This window comes from Coenobita brevimanus, chromosome 14 (assembly GCF_032717465.1).
Source record: "Coenobita brevimanus isolate Jiangsu-jjx chromosome 14, ASM3271746v2, whole genome shotgun sequence".
Taxonomy (NCBI): Eukaryota; Metazoa; Arthropoda; class Malacostraca; order Decapoda; family Coenobitidae; genus Coenobita; species Coenobita brevimanus.
The window spans coordinates 5,407,834-5,432,500 of record NC_136967.1 but is presented as its reverse complement, the minus strand read 5'-3'; the positions used below and the strand labels follow the sequence as shown (position 1 = coordinate 5,432,500).

The following is a 24,667-nucleotide window of genomic DNA, read 5'->3' as shown; positions in this document are numbered from 1 at the left end:
AGGAAGATAAAGCTCTCTCTTCACCATCTCATGTGATAGTGAGGTGATCCAAAATTCAATTCATTTATCAGGTTTAGAACTGACAGAAGGTGGAGTTGATTAAACTAACCTTGTATGGAAGAGGCAAATGATAAGGGTCTGACATCCTTTCCCAACTAGATAGATGACGAATCGACTCTTTCTTGAGAGTGAAGTACATCCATAAAGAAAACACACACACACACACACACACACACACACAGGACAACACGAGCATTGCTCAATTCCTGTATACTACAAATAGGTAAATACAAATAGGTAAATACACACACACAGCCAAGGGACCTTAACTGGTGTGTGAATGAGGTTCTAGTCCATATCACTGGCCATGCTGTTGATAGTTCTCCTTCTTCTCTTCTCTTCCTTTCTGGACTTCACCTTTTTTTACCCTAAGGTGGGAAAAAAGATGATGATGATGAGGAGGAAGAGGAGCAGGATCCACCGCCCCCTTAGCCTGCCCCTAATCCCCAGTGTAGCCTCCCCGCCCCTGTCCCAGTCTACCTTAAGTTTCAAGGTTGAACGTTGACAGTATACAGTGGCATTGTGCTGAGTGAATTAATTCACTCAGCACAATGCCACTGTATACTACCAGTGTCTTCTGTCCCACCGTGTATACTTCATTTTCAACCATGCCACTGTATACTCTCTTCTCTGTCTTCTCTCACTGTGTATACCTCATAATTATCTTTAACTCAGCCTTCACCATAGCAGTGTTTACTGCCCCTTTCATCTGCTTCATCGTCTTTACCTTCTTTTTCCTCGTTTCCTTTGTACAGGGGAATAATTATACCTGACCTCCAATCCTCCAGGAATCTACCTTCTTCCTAGGCCAATCTGCAAATCTTCCATACCTATTCTACTACTATCTCTCCCCTGCTCTTCAGCATTTCACCACACACTCCATCATTTCCTATGGCTTTCCCCATTTTGATTTTCTTCATTGCTTCCATTATTTCCATCCTTCTGACCTCCTCCTCCCTTCTCATTTCTCTCCTTCTCCCATCCATTTACCATCCACTTATATTAACGTTACTTTAATTCTCTGTGTTTAACAATACCTTTAAGTTTTCCCTCCATCTGCTCACTTGTCTCCCTTCTCCACTAACAATCTGCCATGTTCATCTTTCACTCTCCTACTACCTTCTTTATCACCCTGTCTAACTTTCTTCACCTCCTTCCAGAACATTATCTTACATTTCCCCCACTTTACACCCAAACTACATCCAAACTCCTCATCCAAGCTCGTCTTACTCTCCCTCTCTTACTAGGCTAATCTTTTCACCCCTCTCTTCTTCTCTACATGTAACTCTCTATTCCGCCTCTAAATTTCCTCCATGCCTCTGCTTCCCATCAACTCACTATATGCTTTCTTCTTTTGCACCAGAGCTTGTCTCATCTCTTCATTATTCAGTACCATACTGTTCCTTGCACACCCTTACGTCTTCTCTACACCCCACACACCACCTCACATGCTGTACAAACTTCTGTTAATATATTCCGTACACCATGCACTTCCATCTGTTCCAAGTCATACTAACCCAATCACTTTTCCACTTCTCTCTTATATTCTACCTCTTTTTTTTTTTCTTTTTTTTTTTTTTTAAATCCTTTGGCAACCTTTCTACCCTCATCGCATGGACTGCTTCCTCCTGCCCTTCTCTCCTGTTATTAAAGATTTTATCCATCTCATTTGTAACTTGACTTTCACCAACAACAGGTGCTGGTCAGAGAGTCCACACCCTCGCCTCTGTATACTCTTGCATCCATCACATAATCTTCTCTTTCTCTCATCCACACACACATTATCAATCATTGCCTTTCGTTCATTCAGTTCACACCACCCACCCTTCTCATTACTCGCCATGTATACCAGTCAATCAGTTTGTGCCTAAGTAGGGTGTTGGCTCTCACCAATGCCCTCCCACAACAAATGTTCATTAGCACACTACTTTTCTCATCCAGTTCTGCAGGAACACTCCACACACCAACTACTCCATCCACCTTCACATTACCTACTTTTCCATTCATATCTTCAGTCAAAAACGCTCTCTCACTCATCTCAAGCTTTTCTATGCACGCTTTCACATTTTCCAAGAACTCCTCTTTCACTCTACTCGCACGGTCTTCCGTTGGCACATATACACGCACACAATATTATTGCCTACGCTTGTATTCCCACTTTCACTCTTAAACATACAATCCATGAACCAACTGATCCATATTCTCATATCCTCCTTTCATCTCTTGCAAACAACAATACATACACCCTCCTTTGCTCATTCATTCTCATCTACTCCCGCACATACACCCAGTCCATACTCCCACTCTTATCTCACCATTTAGTCTCAGTCAATCCACATATGTCCTCTTTTGGATCCTCAAGCACCTGAACAATCTATCTCATTTATCTCATCATTCACACCCCTCACATTCCATGTTGAAATCCGCACCATGTTCTTTGTTCGGTTCTTGGTCGTCATCTGTTGGTCAGTTCTGTTTCGAAGCATGTTGTCTGTCTTTTTAGCTGTTCTCCAAGGAGGGGCACAAACTCTCTGCCAACCCACTTGCTGACACTTAGGGAACACATATTGTGTGGTTATAAGGTTTCCGCCCAGCATATAAAAAGATTTCCTGGGTTACAGGATAATAATAATAATAATAATAATAATAATAAAACATACGTCATAGAACTGCAGAGATAAAGCTTTGCCACATACGCAGCTCTACTGGTTGGCAATCGACGGTGGAGACAGAGGAACATTTACCTGAACTATCTTGCAACGTACCGTAATTGCGGACTCTCCCACTTCTGTATTCTAATGTGGCTTTGGCTGGTTCGAAACACCTCATCTCTAGCACTTTATTCTGTACATTTCACTCGAATACCCTCTCACGTGTTATTCATACAACTATATCGATATTTAATAAGTGATTATATTGTAATTTGAAAATATTATTGGAACTTTACATAACACAAGATAGTATCATAGCATCTGTGTGACTGAACACTGGCATCAGAAAGACGAACACTGTTGTGAATTTTGTATTTTTTTTGCAATAAGTAACTGTATCCCAAACTGCTCAAGTCAGTTATATCCTGTTATATACATCCTAATCCGTCTTCTTCTTACTGTCGCCAGCACCAGACAGTTTAGCGTAACTTCTAAAAATGCGGCGGATGATGAAGACGAAGGTGAACATGGTCAAATGGAAGAAGAACAACACGTCCAGCATGAGGAACTCCACCCAGGAGAGCTGGGCCGCAGGGCTTCTCAGTTGTGGCGCCCCCCGGTGACGGATGACGTACTCCGTCCAGAACACGGCGCGGTCCAGGGGCTTCGTCAGCTGATCTCGCAGCGGTCTCGACATCTTCAAAATGTTTTCCTTGTACCTTAAGCAGAAAATAAAAATCAACGTTATACTACACTTTTGTTGCTGTGGATCTTGTTGCCTTGTTTACAAGCACAGATATCTAACTCATGACACACACACACACACACACAACATAATATACTATATATATATCTATATCTATATCTATATATATATATATATATATAGATAGATAGATAGATAGATAGATAGATAGATATAGATATAGATAGATATATATATATATATATATATATATATATATATATATATATATATATATATATATATATATATATATATATATATATATATGATGTAATCTTGCAGTTTGTGAACTGAGTGGAATACTCATATACTGCAATGTGTGGACTGCCAGATTCACTTAGTCATTATACAAAGCAACCAAAAATTATAAGATATTTGATGGAATAATTAAATACAGTATTTGTTTTTCTTCTACATACTGGCTGAAATGAATTCGTGTCTATGTACACAGCCTGGCTGCCTAGTTTGATTGTTATGTAATACTGGGTCGGGTAAGTATTTTTAACCTTTCCACTTAAGTACAGTGCAGTTACATCTGCTGGTATTATCTCATTACCCTTTCCGTGCGGTTTTGCATGAAGACATTTAACCGCACTGTCCGGAGTGATTGTTACTGAGCCACCCTACTGTCCTGAGTGTGGTGAAGCTGCACTCAAGTACAAAGGGAGGGGTAAAGGTTCCTAAATAAGAAGAAGAAGAAGAAGAAGAAGAAGAAGTAGAAGAAGAAGAAGAAGAAGAAGAAGAAGTAGAAGAAGAAGAAGAAGATGAAGTAGAAGAAGAAGAAAGAAGTTTCACTTGAACACTTATCAATGAAAATTATTCTGTGAAATAAATGGAGGTGTTTTCATCATACAGGCAATTCATTAACAGTGAGCGACATCACGGCCAGTAAGTGGCGTCTCCATTCATGGGTTCAAGGGCACTGGTGTGTTTACTTTCCCTTATTTGGTTACGTGAAGTTCTGATAAATTAACCCATGTAGGTAAAGATTATGTATGTCGACAGTTTCATGTTGTTACAATATCCACATTATAGTGCACTGTACATTGGCTTGATATCTACAATTTTCACAGATGCAGACAAGGAAGGAGATGTGTTGTGACATACAGTAATGGAATCATATTATCCTTGGGCAAGAGGGTTCCAGTCGGAGAAAACCTGCTGAGATGTAAGTGCATGCAAGTCCTAAGAGGCAGGTGGAGGTATTAGTCTAAGTACTGTCACCAATCGGAGTAAGCTGCCATTTAGCCGCAGAAAGAATGGACGTTGAAGCTTAGTCTCAGGCCTATACAATTCAAAGGAGATAATGTCGGTCTGGCAGTTACCTAAGCTCATAGGCGATACAGTAACATTATCAGTCTGTCTATCAAGTATCTATAATGTGTGTGACCAATAGCTAGAAACGGCAATGATTTTCTATCGTTTCTTTTTTTTTCTTTGGAATGTTTATTTAAAAATTAACTAGTGAGGGATAAGTACCTAACAATGAGAATTAATTCGCTCTTAGTGAAATAAGCACACTGGAGTTTTGTCACCCGAATCAAAATATGAAGAAACAGTAAATCTACTAACTTTGGACTGGAAGTAATGTCGGTGAGAGCCTCCACAATGGCATCAACAGTCAGTTCTTCCCACACCAGCATTTTCCCAATGCCCGAACTCTGCACAAACATTCCATTCTTGGACTGGTCCGCGTAGATTGGGAGGGCGAGGAGGGGCGTGGCGTGATAGATGGACTCCTGTTGGCTCAGCAGGCCACCATGTGTAATGAACACCTTCACCTTCTCATGACCTACAATACAAAGACTTTCACTGGAGGGAAGGCTGATTTTAGAAATGTTCACATAATTTACATATATAACATCCAATACCTGTGTTGGTGTAACTTTTGGATGCATGAACTCACCAAGGATGTCCTGCTGTGGGAGCCATTTGCTTATCATGACGTTCTCTGACACGCCCTCCAGGTCCTCCTCATACTTCCAGATGACTCGATGTGGCAGTCTATGGAAAGCCTCCACAAAGGCGTCTCGGTACTCCACTGGCATGGACTTACCCCGGGTGAAGGAGCCCAGACTAAAGTATATCACACCCTCAGGACCAGCACCAGATATCCATGACTCCAGATCCTAGAATTATAGAATGTGTGATACCGATTTAATTAATCTGTAATGAAATAGAGTACGTCTGCCATTCTCCGTTTCTACATTTTTACGCCGATGTGAATCAGGAAGGTAATGGTGATAGTGGCAAAGTACAGTGGTATGCGTGCAAACAGATCTCATACACGCATTTAAAAATCAAATTAAAATGAGGAAAATAAATAAATAATTACATGGTGATCCGTGAAAAAAGTTTCACTGTAAACACACCCATTGATATCTTAGTGTTGCTAGGACGGCTCAGTCTGTTGATGTGGGCGTGGGTGAGACAATGGGAACAGTAAATGGACAAATGTTGCTTGTTAGTCATTAACAATGTCAACTGAGCCGTGCCCACAATTCACGAGGAATCGCCCGGCGAAGTGGAGGAGGAGCTTTCTATGTACTTTGAGCACCGTGTGAATAATTAAAAAAAAAAACTAACCTTTGGCAATGGCTTGGGTGGGCGGCAATGCATAGCGCCCACTTCCACCTGTGAGGGCAGGAGGGGAATCGTCATATCAATACTGAAGTGTGTGTTCATAAGCGTAAGACTTTGATTCCTCTCTATATCCAAAAGAGGTGGCAAGTCTGGGAACTGGGCTGATAACTGAAAAAAAACAAAAAAAAAAAAGACGATAGATAAGATGCCCGCTATTGTCTGATTTTTCTTACTATTTTATGGCAATGAACAATCATGTACTGTTCACTTTTATCCATAAAAATAACTTAAGAGAATACACAATTGTATGTTTTATTGATGTAAATCTTCTGAGCAATGTGTATGTAAGAGTGATGACTGGATGGTAGCGGATGTTTCGAACTTGCTATGCTGCAGACTCTTATATATGACAGCGATTGGAATGAGTGTGGGCAAAAGGGATTGCCTTCTAGTGCTTTTTGACGCCGAGCACCGGACTGGTATATGTCATTATACTGTACCTCCTTTTGAATTAAAGGAACAATTGCCCAGTTCCTCCAGTACACCGTAAACCCCACGTGCATCACTGTGTTGAGGAAACGGTGCCACATGGACATGGGAGATGGAAAGTCCTTCATTATATTGGACACGTAGGATGGATTGAGTACGTTGCCCAGGACGGCGCTCTGACGCGAATCAATTCCTGGAGTGGCAATTGTGATGAAGGGCACCTCATGCACGAATGGGTAGACTACCTGCAAGCAAGCAGTATATACTTGTTTATCCTGATTATTAAATGAAATCCATTATTCTTAAAATGGTATTGCGTGATCTTCCTCAGTTTGTATAATTTTTGTTATTTGTCCATAAAAATAGGCTATATACAAGTGACCAAAGAAAAATTATCCCTCCTGCCCCCCCAGTCTCCCTAGAGGCGTGTTAGCATTCCCAAATGAGCTATGTTGATGTCTTAAGTAGATATTTCTTGAAACTACTAAATAGGATAGCAGCTTGTTTTGGGGGGAAGACAAGACTCTATCTGACACGTTAAGTTACATGTACAGTAAGTAGCACAGCGAAGTACTTAAGCAAGAGATACACAAAAATCGTAAATTTCAAGAGAATATGAGCGCGCGCACACACACACACACATCTCTCTCTCTCTCTCTCTCTCTCTCTCTCTCTCTCTCTCTCTCTCTCTCTCTCTCTCTCTCTCTCTCTCTCTTATCTATCTATATATCTATCTATCTATATCTATCTGTCTATCTATATATTTATATTTAAAATATCTATATTTTTATTTTTATTTGAATATTCCTGATGAAGCATAAGATGTACAACTGCGGGTTAGAAATCCTTTTTACATTTCTAGACTTCATTAAACATAATTTATAATTATCAAATGAATATCCGTAACATCAAGCTTACCTCATTGAACATATGATTTACGATAATTAAATCAAACTCCTTTCTTTTGTCGTAGAGTTTCTTCACCTCTGGCACCTTGTAGAGATCCCTGGCAATAAGGGGCATGATCTTAGTGAACACGCTGTAGCCTCCCGAGAGATCCTTTCTGGTTTCAAACATATTGACATTATCTTCCCTAAAATGAGAGAGGCCGTGCTCTAGCTCTGTGACGTTGGGATGTTTTGATGCCTTAGGGTGGTTAGCCAGCATTACTATCTGAAAATCAAAGGGATAAAATGGATTACAGGAAAATCCAGAAAAGAAATGACAGTTTTTAAATACTCGTATTTCCCAGAAAAAATAACAGTTCCGTTTCCTTTTCAGGTGGAGCATAGAGTGATGCTTCAAACTTAATGTGACAGCAAGATGGACGCTGAGAAACATTTTTCAGTTCAGCAGAGGACCAAAATCGTTGAACTGTACTTTGCAACAAAATCAGTTGTTCTCTCTCAGATGCAATTTCGTCGTGAATTTCCAGGGAGGAAAATCCCATATCGCAACACTATCAAAAGCCTGATACAGAAGTTCAGAGACACTGATTATGTGGCTAACAACAAGACCCACAGTGGCGCACATCTGACTGCCACAACACCAGCACATGTTCAGGACGTTAGGACTCGTCTGGAACGGAAACCATGGAAGTCCACCGGACGACTGTCCCGGGCGTGGGGATTTCCAGGAGCTCTGTGATGAAATTCATTCATAGTGACCTGGAACTGTTTCCATACAAAGTGCAGATTCTTCAGGCTCAAAGCCAGGCCAGTAAGTACGAACGCTATGAATTTTGCCAGAGTATCAGCGAACGGACTGAGAACAATCCCTGTCTCTTGGACGTGCTTCTCGTCAGTGACGAGGCACTTTTTTTTTTTTTTTTTTTTTTTTTGAGTTGGCATGTGAATAAGCAAAACGTGAGGTTTTGAACAGCAGCACAGCCTCATGAGCATGTTCAAACACTTCTGAGTGTACAAAAAACATCTGTGTGGTGTGCAATAAGACGGTCAGGCATCTTTGGTCCATATTTATTCGAAGAAGCTTGATTTTGTTGCAAAGTACAGTTCAACGATTGTTGACAGCTACTGAACTGAAAACTGTTTCTCAGCCTCCATCTTGCTGTCACATTAAACTTGCAGCATCACTCTATCCTCCACCTGAAAAAAAAAAAAAAAAAAAAAAAAAACTTTTTCTGGGAAAAACAAGTTCTTTAGAAGAGTCAGATTTTTCTCCACCACCCTATTAATACCTCCTTCCATATATTACAACAATAGCAACAGCAACGACAACAACAACATATAAAAGTAATAATAATAATAATAATGATAATAATAATAATAATAATAATAATAATAATAATAATATTAATAAAAACAATGATGATAATAATAAGAATAATAATAATAATAATAATAATAACAACAACAACAAGAATAATAATAATTCCAGAACTATTACTACTACTACTACTCCTACTACTACTAATGAAAACAAAAACAAGAACAAGAACAACAACAACAACAACAATAATAATAATAATAATAATAATAATAATAATAATACTCTATCTGTCTATTGGCAGACTTCTTAATCTCGTAAGTGGTGGCCACAAACAAATCGCCTCCATTTCGCCCTGTCCCCTTCCATTTCACTGCCCTGTTCCCAGCTCACACCCCCCTCTCTCATATACCTCTCCACTCCATCCCCCCGTCTCATCCTTGGCCTCCCCCTCCCTGTCACCCCCTTCACTTCACTTACATACACTCTCCTCTTCAGTCTCTCGCTTTCTATTCTCTTCATATGGCCAAACCACCTCAATGTATTTCTCCTAACAGTTTCTTTTCTATCGCATCCTCATCCACACCACAACGCGCCTTCACTTCCTCAATTGTCAGTCTGCCTCTTCATGTGACTCCACAGGCTCCTTTCAGATATATCATTTCTACAGCTCTCACTCGTGACTTGTGTCCCTGCAACAAGGTCCAAGTTTCACTTCCATATGTTAGAGTTGGTATCACAATACCGTTATGCAGCGATTTTTTCACTTCCATGCGCACTTCCCTCTTTCTTATCACTGCTTTCAAATAATCAGCAACGTTGTTTCCTTGTTGTACCCTTTCAAGCACTTCGTCCCCTAAACTTCCATTGTTACACATCACACTACTCATGTATTTAAACGCACTCACATTTTCCATTTCCTCCACATCCAACCTCACTGTACAGTCAGCGACCTCATTTCTCTCAAAGACCATAACTTTACTCTTCCCTACACTCACCTTTAGATTCCGTTTCTTACACACTCTCCCAAACTCATTCACCAGGCCTTGCAGCTCTCCTTCGTGTTCACTTAACAACACAGTATCATCTGCAAAGAACAGTACAGGGAGTTTCCAAACACTGCCCTCTCTCATGAGGGCTGCTCCAGCATCCACTGCCCTATCTTATATCTTTTTTATAACTCCATCCATGTACACCATGGAGACATGACGCATCCCTGTTTCAATCCAACCCTCACTCAGCTAACTGTTCACACACACTGCAGCCTTAGTACCTTAGTTCCTAAAACCTCCCTGTTCTTCTCCAACTAATTCCTCTGTTATTTCCCTAAATCTGTCAATAAGTGTCCTACCATATACTTTTCCTATTACACTGAAAAGACAAATGCCCTTATAATTACCACATGTTTCTTTTTCCACTTTTCCTTTGTGCAAGTAAATAATTATACCTGACTTCCAATCTTCCGGGACTCTACCTTTCTCCCAGGCCAATCCGAACATCTTCCGCACCCAACTTACTACTATCTCTCCCCCGTGCTTCAGCATTTCACGACACACTCCATCAATTCCCTGGGGCTTTCCCCATTTTGACTTTCTTCATTGCTTCCACAACTTCCATCTTGCTGATATCATCATCTCTTCTCACATCCCTCCTTCTTTCTGCCATTCCCCGGCCACTTATACTCGCATTACACTCATTCTCTTTTTTCGACAATTCCTGAAAGAGTTCTTTCCATCTGCTCTCTTTTTCTCCCTTCTCCACCAGCAATCTACCATTTTTATCTTTTGCTCCCCGACTATCTTCTTTATCACCCTGTCTAACTCTTTTTATCTCTTACCAGAACATTTTCTTACATCCCCTTCAATTAAAGCTCAGATTCCTTCTGAATTCCTCATCCACTCTCTTCTTCCTGTCTCTTACTAAATATTTTCACCTCTCTCTTCCTCTCTACATGTAACTCTCTCTTCCGTCTCTCAGCTTCCTCCATGCCCCTGTTTCTCATCCACTCGCTATATGTTTTCTTTTGTGCCACAACCTGTCTCACCTCTTCATTTCATCAAACTGTTCATTGCACCTCATTTTGTCTTCTCTTCACCCCACTTGCCACCTCACATGCTGCACAAATTTCCTCTGTGAATAACTTGCACATACCTTCCACCTCCCCCATTTGCTCCAAATCATATTTACCTAATCGCTCCTCCACTTCTCTCTTATATTCTGCCTTTTCTCCATCCTCTTGCAACATTTAACCCCTTTGTAATAACTACTTCCTCTTGTCCTTTCTTTCTTCTATTCCTCCATTTCATTTGAACCTTGACTTTCACCACCACCAAGCGGAAAGCCCCTCGTCCAACCTCTACGTGCTCTAGGATTCATTACACACCTTTGCATTTTATCATCCACATGCACGTGATCAGTCATTGCCTTCCATTCATTCAGTTCACCACCCACGCTTGTAATCACTCGCCATGTATACCTGTGGATAATTTTGTGTCTAAAGAGGGTATTGGCTATCACCAACCCCCTCCCTGAACAAAAGTTCACCAGAGCACTGCCATTCTCATCCACTTCTGCAGACACACCCCACTCACCAATTACTCCATCCACTTTCACATTCCCTATTCTTCCATCCACATCTCCAATCAAAAACACTCTCTCATTCTTTCAAACTTTTCCATGCACGCTTCCACATTTGTCGAGAACTCATCTTTCACATTGCTTGCACGATCTAGCGTTGGTTCACACACACACACACACACACACACACACACACACACACACACACACACACACACACACACACACACACACACACACACACACACACACAATTGCTCACATTTGTAGTCAAACTTTCAGTCAAACCCGCACAATCCTTGAGGCAATTGATCCATACTATCTTATGTTCTCCTTCCATCTCTAGCACGCAACAATACACACTCCTTCTTTTGCCCCCTCATTCTCACCCACTTTCGCGCATATACCCAATCCATACTCCCATTCTCTCACATTCTCATCTACACATTTAGCCTCGGTTAATCAATATACATCCACTTTTGTACACTCCAGCACGTGGACAATCTTCCTCTCTTTCACCTCATCATTTGCACCCCTTACATTCCATGTGGTAATCCGTACTATGTCCTTTGTTCGGTTCTTAGTCGTCACCTGTTGGTCAGTCCTGGTCCGAGGCTTCTTGTCTGTAGATTTAATTAGTTGTTTTCCGGGGAAGGGCACTAACCCTCCGACAACCCACTTGTTGTCACGCACGGAACACGTGTCGGTTGGTTATAAGGTTACCACCCAACGTCGTCAATGATTTCCTGGTTTACAGGAAATCATTTAGATTGCCACTCAGTGTAGAGCTACCCATAATACAGAGTATCTCTACACTAAGTGGATGATTAATAATGCCTGTAATAAGAGTAATTCTGATATTAATGCTAAGTCATATCTCAGAACTTTAGTACCAGTGGTCCTTTACAAGGATCACAAATTTGTCACTATTGTAAAGGTCGCCTAACTTCCCATCATATCACTGTATAGGCTGCTTGTTTTCAACTGACGGAACTTGGCCACTCAAGCAACTCGAATATTAAGTTATAGTAGCGTGAAAATTTTATGAGCCTCAGTTACGAGGCAGGAATGAATCTCCTTGGTTACTAGTCATATTTAGCCTCCAATCTGACTACAGTTTGCCAGCAACGAAGTTGAACTGGGGTATGGATTTTTGTTAGTCGATAACAAACCTTTACCCCGCTGACGTTCTTTGTGATATTCTTGCTACCAGAAGACGGTTTTATTCTACTTAGGGGAGGTTTTTCGAAATGGAGAGGTCAAATACATCATTCATTTATCCTTTCACTACAGTCAGTCTCCTCAAAAGTAAAATTTAATTGTACGGAGGTAGCAAAAAAAAAAAAAAGTCACTGGACTGAAGGGGTAAAGACCATAGTGGTGCTGGAGAGGAAAACCTTCATGTAGTGGTAACTATGTAAGCTCGCAGCCTCAACTGCCTGGTTATACAGGCGTCCCTCAGCTACTTCTCTATCCTCGGAAGAAGAATGGAGGACTACAGGAGAAGAGCAGCTTAAGCCAGCAGAAGGACAGCTTAAACCTGCAGTCCACCGTGTTCATAATTATGAGCTTAGGAATACAAGAGCAACAAGGCCAGTGGGACTCACCTGGTGTCCTCGATTCGCCAACGCCTCGGCCACGGGCAGAAAGACGTTCTTGTGGCTCTTGGAGGAGACTGGCAGGAGCATGAGGATCTTGTAGGAGGCCTGAGGGGGCGGCAGCTCCCCGGCGACGCCCCTCGCCAGAGCCGCCACCAACACACACAGCCCAGCCAACTTCATCTGCCGAGGGTGGAAAGAAGGTGTAGCTTTAAAGCCTATCGACTGCACGGAGAGCCTTTAAGGTAGATAAAGTTTTTGCTAATAACCACTCTTTCTCCGGAGTACGATGCACAACTATCGAATTTACATCCAGATCCCCAAAGACGGCTTAGGAATAATACCTGTCCCCGTCAAGTTAAGGTGAGCACACTCTAGTATGCATCAAAATTAGTACACATTTGTATTACTCCAAGTTCTGTCTCACTTGTCCGACCCATTCATCTGTACAATCATCTCAAATTTCCTTTCAAAATGTATTACTCGTGCTTCTCTAGAGACCATTATTGTGCACTCAGGATGTCAGCATTAGTAGTCTAAAGAGCCCCATCTTTTCACTAGCCTGTTTCTTTTTAGTCATCACTGACCCTCCTAGATTCATTCACTTATACGCTGTCAGTTCAGTTCATCTCTTTTCTACACGCTTTAAGTTTCCTTTTCAATAATTACCTCGTTACCGTCCTCACCTGGTGAGTCCACAGACCTGTTGATTAGCTGTGTTTAGGTAACATTCTTTTATATTATGTGTTCGACTTTGGTTATGGTGTAGGAGAGGGATGCCTTCATGTTGTGGCACCGATATAACTGGTCGGCTAAGCTGCCTGGCCATACAAACATCCTTCTCCTACTTCCCTATCCCCAAAAGGGAGAATGGCGTTTTGTCGGAGAAGGGTAATTACAGCCTGCAGTCCACCATGATCACGTTACAGATGAACCTGGACTACAGCAACAACAACAACAACAACATGTGGTGGTTAGACAGGTGTGACAGTGTGTTGTTTAAGCTGTAAGAGATACCGCTGGATCCTACTCCTGTTTATTTTTGTATACAAAACAACAAATTACTCGCTTATGTCTAACAAAACGCTCTTTCATTATATATCACTCATTGAGCCTCGTAGACGAAGTTGATGGTCATTATTTTTGTACGAAATTTATGTGTGCGTGTCTGTGTCGAAAACTTAGATCTCAGACAGTATTGGCTGTAGGTGGAAAAGTTATTAATAAATGTTGTTTAGAGTCACTGGTAGACGAAGTCAATTGTCATTATATTTGTACGAAGTATATCTGTGTGTGTGTCTGTCTCCGTCGAAAACTCAAACCTCAGAAAGTATTGATTGTAGAAGGAAAAGTTATTAATAAAAGTGGTTTAGAATCACAGCTTGAGTTTACATGTCAATCACCCAGCACTGGGAGTCATCCAGGATACATACATAATAGCCAAGTTTTCATCTAACAGTATTTTCCATAGACCACTCATATTCCCTCGATCACTCACTTTCAAAAGACCATTCATATTCCAAAGACTATATTTACTTTCTAAACTATCCACTCACTTTCTAGAAACTGCTGCCTCTCTAAGTAGACCACTCTTTCTAAACAGATCAAACCATGTCTTTTTCTTACGGTTCACAATTCTATTCAAAATAAATCATAACGACTGTAGAGTGAAGTTGCCCCACTGCAGGCCACCATCCTTCTTTTGGGGGATAGGGAGGAAGTTGAGGGACGTTCCTTAAACCGGGCAGTGAAGTCACCCTGTTATATCGGTGCCACCGCGTGAAAGCATTCCTCTCCACTACCAAGGACAGAGAAGATAATTAAAAATAGAAAACAAAAATGATTACGAGATATAAGCAAGAGCTCAAGAGAGTTAATGTAATCAGGATAAAAATGTTGGCGATTACAAGAGATGATAAACATACATTCGATTAAGTGCTTTAGGCATGATAAGGAAATGAATAACCCTTAGAGAATCTGAGAGCAGGTTAAACCATCAGAAGCGCAGTGTGTAATGAACTGCAAGAAAAGGATAGAAATGTAACAGATAAGAGGACAAGACTGACAGGCTGGAAATAAAAATGTAGCAGCATAAACAGTTGTAGCCCCAGGATGCGTGAGCCATTGGACTCCAGGTTGTAGTTGTCCGCCTCCTGCAGTTCATCATCCTTCATTTAGAGGATAGGGAGGGAACTGAGGGACGACTGTATATCGGGGAAGTGAGGCCTCCCAACTAAATAAGTGCCTCCATAGAAGGCCTCCGTCTCCATCACATGACTGACAAGATAAAAAGGCAAAACGATCAGAAGGTACGATAAAGCATGAGGGCATGAGATACAGGGTAATGAGGATGAAATGATTGTGTTGAGAGGACGTGATAAGCAAACTGGAAGCTAGTGTTCAGGAATGGCAGGGAGTGAATAACTGTAGTGAAGCAAACAGCATGGTAGGCTAGTTGGGGAGTAATGTATAATGAAAAAAATGATATAAATGTAAAAGATAGGAGAGAATGGCTGACGCACTAAAGATAAAAGCAAAGAGATTACAGTGTGCGGTAAGCATAACAACTATTTTTTAAATGTAAATAATGAGAGGGCATGATAAGCTACTGAAAAGCACCTCTTGTTATCGGGTAGCTGAGTGTATTTCAAGGTCCCTCATTCTCGTGGGCTTAGGGTGCTTCGTATCACCTCATCCTTAGCGAGTTATCTTTTGTATTAAACGTCAGTATTCTCCTGTACCCTACGCTAATTTTATCAGCCAATCCCTCCATGGTCGAGACAACTCTGGTACTCTAGTCTCGCTGACGCCAGGAGATTTTATTTACTGTAGATGACTCGGGAGCTTGGCATTATCAATACCTATCATCAACTGTCTTTTTTTCGAGACAATTCAAGCACTCAATTCTCCCCAGTGCCAGGGGATGTTAATCAGCTAAACATGAGTTATAAGGTCGTATGCATAATTCTTAAATCGCAAAGTGGAGTGCAAACCTCTAATTTTTGACAGACATTTATGGAACGCCTGTGGTTATTACGTTTGGTCAGCCTGCACCCCATATTACAGAAAGCAGTCAGCAGCCATATAGGAAGGTCGAATTCGCTCCATCATTATCAGGTACTTCAAAAATCATCGTAAAAATTTTGGGGTTTGCATCTCGCTTCTCGATTTCAGGTGTAAACATACAACTCAATGCGTCAAATGTCGATGTTGACTGTATAAATAGCATACGAGATACTTACTTTGCCGATTTATTTTGCATTTTCACCACAGGACTTTCATGTTACCTGTACTTTAAAATATCAACCTAGTGTGAAATACATTCATTCATATTTTCATTCATTACCAGACGCCATGTTTCCCAGACGGGGTGGCCAAGGGCTTAGAATTAATTGTTTTACAGGGAGGGGCACTAATCCTCCACCAACCCCACTTGACATGTAGGGATGCCAACAGCATCTGGTGTTCCCAGGCGGTCACCCATCCAAGTACTAACCAGACCCAACGTTGCTTAACTTCGCTGATCGGATGGGAAGCGGTATACTCAACGTGGTATGGCCGTGGTGTAAATTAAATATTGCGAGGATTCGAACCAGCGCTTGCAACTGCGTGCGTACAGCAGCTTACCAAGCGAGCCATTTAGGCACCCACATACATAGGAGTAATTGTTTGCGCTCCATATGAATAAATAAGCTAGCGACCTTCCTTTACCGATGAGAATACGTTTGAAGGAGTCGTCTTCTCGTTCACAAAGATTTCGTTGCACCTCGTTTTTAGTGATTCATTTTCCGTATTAAACCTTACCATCTTATTATCTGCCACTTACCACAGCTTAGCATTGATATAATTAGCAAAAGTAATATACAAGAGGCTACGAAAGTGTCATATACTGTAATACACTAGTAAGGAAGGATGCAAAGGGACCTTCTTCACTCTCTGAATCTGGTGACTCATAGTTAAGCCTAATATGGTTACGTTCAGACGATTTAATTCAACTTAACGATTTCCTGTACTAAAGGAGTTACTGAAGGCTGTACTTGACCTCCAGTTAAAAAATGTCTCTTAAAATCGCCTGGACAAAGGAAAAATAAAACAAAGAAAGAAAAAAAAAACAGAAGTTGGGTTCGCAACAGCAGCTGCTGCAGCAGTAGTAGTAGTAGTAGTAACAGTAGCAATAGTTCAGTAGGTATAGCCCCAGGTTTATCTGAAACGTGAACCCACAAGCTGAAGCTGCCCTCCTACTGCAGTCCGCCATCGTCAATTAGGTGGATAGGCAGGGAATTGAGGGAAGTTTGCATAACCGGGCAATGGAGCATCCCAGCTATGTCAATGCCACCGCACGAATGCCTCGCTCCCCAGGCTGAAGGGTTGAACTGAGAATACGCCTCAAGGTCACCGTGGCCAGAGCTGGGGTTGAGAATTGTCTGCATCTACTCGTCCAGTTCTATCTATCTATTTGTCTCAATCTCTCTTTGTCTATCTTTGTTTATCTATTTATTTGTGTACCTACCTATATATCTATATTAATTTGTTGTCTATCTATCAAGCAGTCAATCAGTCTATCTGTGTATCTGTTTATCTATCTGTCTGTCTGTCTATCTTTCTATCTATCTATTGTCAACGGTCTCTACTTTCACTACGAATCACATGTGTAAAGCTTCCCTATAGTTTGTTCGCCTTAACATGGCGTAGAGTTTCGTTTTTTCCATCTCCCAGAGCCCATAGCCTGACTACGACACCTTTACTTGACTAGCACATGTTCTAGCGCTACCACCCTGTTAAAGCTCAGCATTCATGACAGATAGTGTATGTCTAGGTAATGTGAAAGGAGTACAATGATGTACGTCTTAGTAACTCGTTTGTGTGGGGGGCTGTGTTGCAAAGGTTAGCACACCCAAAACGCAAGTGCAAGACCGAGACCTTGATCTTCGGACCTGCTAGACCGATGGACAAAGTTTGCCTCATCTTTACCCCTGTTCACCCAGTAGCAGTCAGGGATCTGGATAGTTTAATCTCGACAGGGGAAGATTGGACCCTCTCATCGTTGAGACAAGTCTTCTATTCTATTCCAGCTAACGCCAGACGATGTTATTCAGCTGAGAGTGATTTGTTGGAGCCTGAGCGTTAATCTGCTGACCAGCCATGACTCTCGGAAATTACGATGACTAGCGTGACCGTCAGGAAATACCAGGCATCTGGCCTGTCATTCTCCTCTATGATATCTATGTACACTATGGCGATGATGTAAGGATGTAAACAACGTACAAGAAATCAGACGATGACTGTCAACCGTATTCTGGTTGACATTGGTGACTTCTAAGACTTGTTCATGAGCGATTTACTGTGTACATTTCTGCTTAACAATGTCTGACATGTTATTCCTACAATCTAAATATCGATATACATGCAGCAGGAGAGGGACGTCTTCACGTGGTGACACTCATACAATCGGGCATGTCGGGCGCCGGGGTATACAAATAACTCCTTCCAAGTCTCTTGAAAGGATGATGGTTGACTGCAAGAGAAGGATAACATCAGACTTCAATTCATCAGTGTAATATTCAACTGAGCCTTGGGCTACATCAACAATAAAAACAACAATAATAACATTATCAGTAATAATAATAACAAAAATAACAAATTAACCATGACAACTATAACACAAACAACAATAACGACAACAACAACAACAATGATAATAATAATAATAATTATAATAATGATAATAATAATAATAATTATAATAATAATAATAGCCTAATAACAACAACCGCGACAAAATAAAATATTGACAGGTTTCGTCCGCACCTTACAAGAGGACATTAGACAAAATAAGTCGCTCAGGAAGAATTGTTACGAAATTTTCTGCGACAACAAGAATGCTGCCTAGCATCAAGAGAGAAAACTGTCTTGAGTTACATCGAAATTAATCTACCTCTTTACATTTTTTTTTAATTTGCGTAAATCGGTGTATAGTGATATTATCTTCTAGTTTGTGATGCAGACATATACTGCTTCATTCTACTTTATTTTACTTTAATTTGGTACCCTTTATATTTTATTTCTTCTACTGGGAGTTGATTTTACGTGGCTTACGGTAGACCTTCAGTACCAGCGGGGTTAGTGAAGGCTGTATCGAACTTCTGCAGTTTGAAGTATCTCTCCTAAGCTGAATAAAATCGTCAGAGAGAGAGAGAGAGAGAGAGAGAGAGAGAAGAGAGAGAGACAGACAGACAGACAGACAGACAGACAGAGAGAGAGAGAGAGAGAGAGATAGCTGTCACGTCCCTCCAAGCTAAGACCATGGCCACTTACCCCAGCTAAGCCTTGCAGAGGAACCGCTGTATCGCCATACACATGAATCCACGACATACAAATTCATTTAGTTAGGAAGAGGTCTCATATACAGGGGTGGGGGGGTAATGATGGCAATATCAAACCCTTCCGTTTCTAATGGTCCCACCTGGGTAAAATCGTCTTCTCCTCGGAAGAATAAACTAAATTAATAGGTCGTTGTACTGATGGGATCAAGAGTAACTCCCTTCATCAGGAGGATCTATTTTCTTCAATTCTGTTTTTGCTAGGAGGAATTTTTCGAACTGGTGAGTTTGGATACACTCGTAGCATTCATTAACCTCTTCGACGCGGGAGGCTTTTCTTAACTTTACTAAAATCGTCTTGAGGCAGCAAGAATGAAGTAAGAATGGCGTCCTCTATAGGTAAAGAACACGAACGTTAGTTGCACCTGAGACATAGAGGAACGGATGTACGGGACGATTTCACTCAGTTCAGGGCAGACAAGACACATTGCAGGGGTTCATGAAAGCTGTATCTATCTCTATCTATCTATCTATTGCCAGACGCCATAAGCCCATAAGAGGTGGCCATTTGACTTTGAGTTGGTTGTTTTACAGGGAGGGGAACTAACCCTTCACCAACCCACTTGTTGACACGTAGGGAGCACGTATGGTTTGGTTATATGGTTACCACCCAGCGTTGTAAATGGTTTCTTGGCTTACAGGAAACCATTTAGCTTGTCACTCAATGTAAAACCACCTGTAATGGAAAGAAAAGCATTAAGAAGCGACAGGAAAGATGGGAGAAATAGGAAGAGAGGAGGGCAGGCACAGAAAAAGAATGATAAATTAAACCCTCTAATTCTAAAAATCCCTCATAACCTAAACAAAATCGCCTGTGGTAGCAAGACTAAACTAAAAACGTAATCGTACTGAAGGAGTTATCCTCACCTTAACCCCGTAGAGGAACACCTGCACCACCACACAACAAGTCCCTCTACGAACTGTTCCACATGTATGCACAGGCCTTCCCACTCATATCGCCAAGTGACTGGACATCTTAGAGCGGTTGCCGGGGAGAAATTTGCTACTTTCTACCTTTCATACCTTGCTAATATATTCTCGTGTCTATCTATACTCTCTTTTTGTAACCATGACCCTACGATGGCTTTCTCTAATATGAAATACAGTCCTTTAAGTTGGAAGTAAGTTTATACAAAAGTGAGATACAAAACAACTTGTCATGTGCTGACTGCAATGTGACCTTGTTCCGTATTTACAAACTTTCTTGAGCCAGGATTGTGGATGAGGTTACTCGTTTTACACGTTTGTCTTCACTCATGCAGCTCCCATAAGGGCGCGTCCACAAGTGTGGTGGAACAAGTTCTGGCAACATGCAACCAACACATAACCGAGGCGGTGGCTCAATCGGTAGAGGGGTGGCGTGCGGTCCTAACGGATCCAGGTTCAAATCCCGAATGGGGCAGGGAACAGTTTAAGGATTTGAATTTCATTAAATTAGGCTTTACTGATCTACCAGAAGACCCGCCGACATGTCGTAAAAATACCCCCGCTAATACCAATACACCAGTCCTGTATGAGACAGCCCTAGCATGTATTCAATATGGACGGTGGGTGTTAGCGCCGAAGTGGTGACATGTAGAGGTGTATGGTATGTAGAAGGACTGCTGGGCCTTGATAGCAGGCTGTGAAGCATTTGCCCAGAGTTGGACACATAAAAAAAAAAAAAAAAAAAAAGCCGCAAACATGCTCGAAACAGTAGCATCCAGATCATGTTGGCAACATCATGGTGAAGTCTCATCTCCCTTGTATGGATACACTTATGCCATCACCTCTGTTGCCAGTTGGATGGAAGCTGCACTGAAACATGTTTACATTCATCTGTCCAAATATTGCTGCATACATGCTTCCAACATGATGCCAACTGTGTTGTTAACACATGTTCGCGGGCACGTGTGGACGCACCCTAACTTTCCGACCAAAGCAGAGCGATTATTGAAGTGAAAACATGAGAAGATATAGACGATTTCTCGTAACAAAAGCAAACCGGCAGGGATATGCAGATTTGTGTGGGTACTAGTGAAATACCAATCCAGCAGCCACAACTGTACCTGTGGGCCTGTATGTTAGCTCTTCGTTTGCTGGCCTTGAGTGCGTTCCAACTGGCTCTTCTTTACCCACTGATTTGGCTTAGCACTTGTTAAGTCGTATTTATTGCTTGTCTTACAATCCGATAGTTTATTTAGCAGCTGTCAGTATGACTAACTATATATAAATATATATATATATATATATATATATATATATATATATATATATATATATATATATATATATATATATATATATATGATAGATAGATAGATATAGATAGATTGATATACTTATAGACAAATAGTTATATCGCTGCTGCGTAACTTGAAGATTAGCAAAGGAATAGGACCACGAAGTTATCGTCTGTATTTCAAGACATCTAAGGTAAACTTGCTGCTCATGAGTCAATGGTGTACCTGCATCAGTTCCTATTAGTTCTACTGCAGGACCGTACCTCCTCCTCGGATGCAGAGTGACAGCCATTATCAGTTTTCCCCCATGATGGCGAAGTACGAATAGGGAAGAGGTGTCTGTATGAAGAGTGGTGCATGTGAAAGTGCAAGTGCATTATTCACTGTTTTTTTGTACCATTCTGCATATGTTCATCGGCGGTGCTGGAGAGACGTCTTCACGTGGTGACAATGACACCCAGCGTCTCCACTGCCTGATTATACAAACATTCCTCAACTACTTCCATATCCTCCTAAAAGGAGGATGGTGGACTGCAAATCATCATCCGCCTGCAGTTCATTGAGTTCACTTTCAGATGAGCGTGGGGTTTCAACTATTACTACTACTACTACTATTATTACTACTATTACTGTGTCAGGAGCAGAATTATAGTGTGCGTCCTCAACTAAACGCTGTCAACATCGCCTCACTGTAATCTGTTATATCGAGATGGTTGTTGCAGGAAGATAAAGCTCTCTCTTCACCATCTCATGTGATAGTGAGGTGATCCAAAATTCAATTCATTTATCAGGTTTAGAACTGACAGAAGGTGGAGTTGATTAAACTAACCTTGTATGGAAGAGGCAAATGATAAGGGTCTGACATCCTTTCCCAACTAGATAGATGACGAATCGACTCTTTCTTGAGAGTGAAGTACATCCATAAAGAAAACACACACACACACACACACACACACACACACACACACACACACACACACAGGACAACACGAGCATTGCTCAATTCCTGTATACTACAAATAGGTAAATACAAATAGGTAAATACACACACACAGCCAAGGGACCTTAACTGGTGTGTGAATGAGGTTCTAGTCCATATCACTGGCCATGCTGTTGATAGTTCTCCTTCTTCTCTTCTCTTTCCTTTCTGGACTTCACCTTTTTTTACCCTAAGGTGGGAAAAAAGATGATGATGAGGAGGAGGAAGAGGAGCAGGATCCACCGCCCCCTTAGCCTGCCCCTAATCCCCAGTGTAGCCTCCCCGCCCTTGTCCCAGTCTACCTTAAGTTTCAAGGTTGAACGTTGACAGCAACCAATTAATTCACTCAGCACAATGCCACTGTATACTACCAGTGTCTTCTGTCCCACCGTGTATACTTCATTTTCAACCATGCCACTGTATACTCTCTTCTCTGTCTTCTCTCACTGTGTATACCTCATAATTATCTTTAACTCAGCCTTCACCATAGCAGTGTTTACTGCCCCTTTCATCTGCTTCATCGTCTTTACCTTCTTTTTCCTCGTTTCCTTTGTACAGGGGAATAATTATACCTGACCTCCAATCCTCCAGGAATCTACCTTCTTCCTAGGCCAATCTGCAAATCTTCCATACCTATTCTACTACTATCTCTCCCCTGCTCTTCAGCATTTCACCACACACTCCATCATTTCCTATGGCTTTCCCCATTTTGATTTTCTTCATTGCTTCCATTATTTCCATCCTTCTGACCTCCTCCTCCCTTCTCATTTCTCTCCTTCTCCCATCCATTTACCATCCACTTATATTAACGTTACTTTAATTCTCTGTGTTTAACAATTCCTTTAAGTTTTCCCTCCATCTGCTCCCTTGTCTCCCTTCTCCACTAACAATCTGCCATGTTCATCTTTCACTCTCCTACTACCTTCTTTATCACCCTGTCTAACTTTCATCACCTCCTTCCAGAACATTATCTTACATTTCCCCCACTTTACACCCAAACTGCATCCAGACTCCTCATCCAAGCTCGTCTTACTCTCCCTCTCTTACTAGGCTAATCTTTTCACCCCTCTCTTCTTCTCTACATGTAACTCTCTATTCCACCTCTAAATTTCCTCCATGCCTCTGCTTCCCATCAACTCACTATATGCTTTCTTCTTTTGCACCAGAGCTTGTCTCATCTCTTCATTATTCAGTACCATACTGTTCCTTGCACACCCTTTCGTCTTCTCTACACCCCACACACCACCTCACATGCTGTACAAACCTCTGTTAATATATTCCATACACCATGCACTTCCATCTGTTCCAAGTTATACTTACCCAATCACTTTTCCACTTCTCTCATATATTCTACCTCTTTTTTTTTTTTTTTTTTTTTTTTTTTTTGAAATCCTTTGGCAAAATTTCTACCCTCATCGCATGGACTGCTTCCTCCTGCCCTTCTCTCCTGTTATTAAAGATTTTATCCATCTCATTTGTAACTTGACTTTCACCAACAACAGGTGCTGGTCAGAGAGTCCACACCCCAGCCTCTGTATACTCTTGCATCCATCACATAATTTCTTTCTCTCATCCACACACACATTATCAATCATTGCCTTTCGTTCATTTAGTTCACACCACCCACCCTTCTCATAACTCGCCATGTATACCAGTCAATCAGTTTGTGCCTAAGTAGGGTGTTGGCTTTCACCAATGCCCTCCCACAACAAATGTTCATTAGCTCACTACTTTTCTCATCCAGTTCTACAGGAACACTCCACACACCAACTATTCCATCCACCTTCACATTACCTACTTTTCCATTCATATCTTCAGTCAAAAACGCTCTTTCACTCATCTCAAGCTTTTCTATGCACGCTTTCACATTTTCCAAGAACTCCTCTTTCACTCTACTCGCACGGTCTTCCGTTGGCACATATACACGCACACAATATTATTGCCTACGCTTGTATTCCCACATTCACTCTTAAACATACAATCCATGAACCAACTGATCCATATTCTCATATCCTCCTTTCATCTCTTGCAAACAACAATACATACACCCTTCTTTGCTCACTCATTCTCATCTACTCCCGCACATACACCCAGTACATACTCCCACTCTTATCTCACCATTTAGTCTCAGTCAATCCACATATGTCCACTTTT

The 24,667-nt window shown here is 41.4% G+C and overlaps 1 protein-coding gene and 1 non-coding gene across 2 annotated transcripts; both read right to left on the bottom strand.

Moving 5' to 3' along the window:
• Positions 1-3,150: 3,150 nt before the first annotated feature.
• On the bottom strand, positions 3,151-13,118 carry LOC145418797 (UDP-glycosyltransferase UGT5-like). The gene is made up of 7 exons (XM_080287131.1): positions 12,942-13,118; positions 7,450-7,704; positions 6,543-6,776; positions 6,046-6,210; positions 5,366-5,588; positions 5,032-5,251; positions 3,151-3,430 (listed from the first exon to the last, which is right to left on the bottom strand). Exons 1-7 carry the CDS (start codon positions 13,113-13,115, stop codon positions 3,151-3,153), a joined length of 1,551 nt encoding a protein of 516 aa, XP_080143257.1. The 5' UTR covers positions 13,116-13,118.
• Positions 13,119-16,379: 3,261 nt separating this feature from the next.
• Positions 16,380-16,498, bottom strand: LOC145390524 (5S ribosomal RNA). The gene has a single exon (XR_013895671.1). It is a non-coding gene; the product is annotated as a 5S ribosomal RNA (ribosomal RNA).
• Between the last annotated feature and the right edge of the window lie 8,169 nt (positions 16,499-24,667).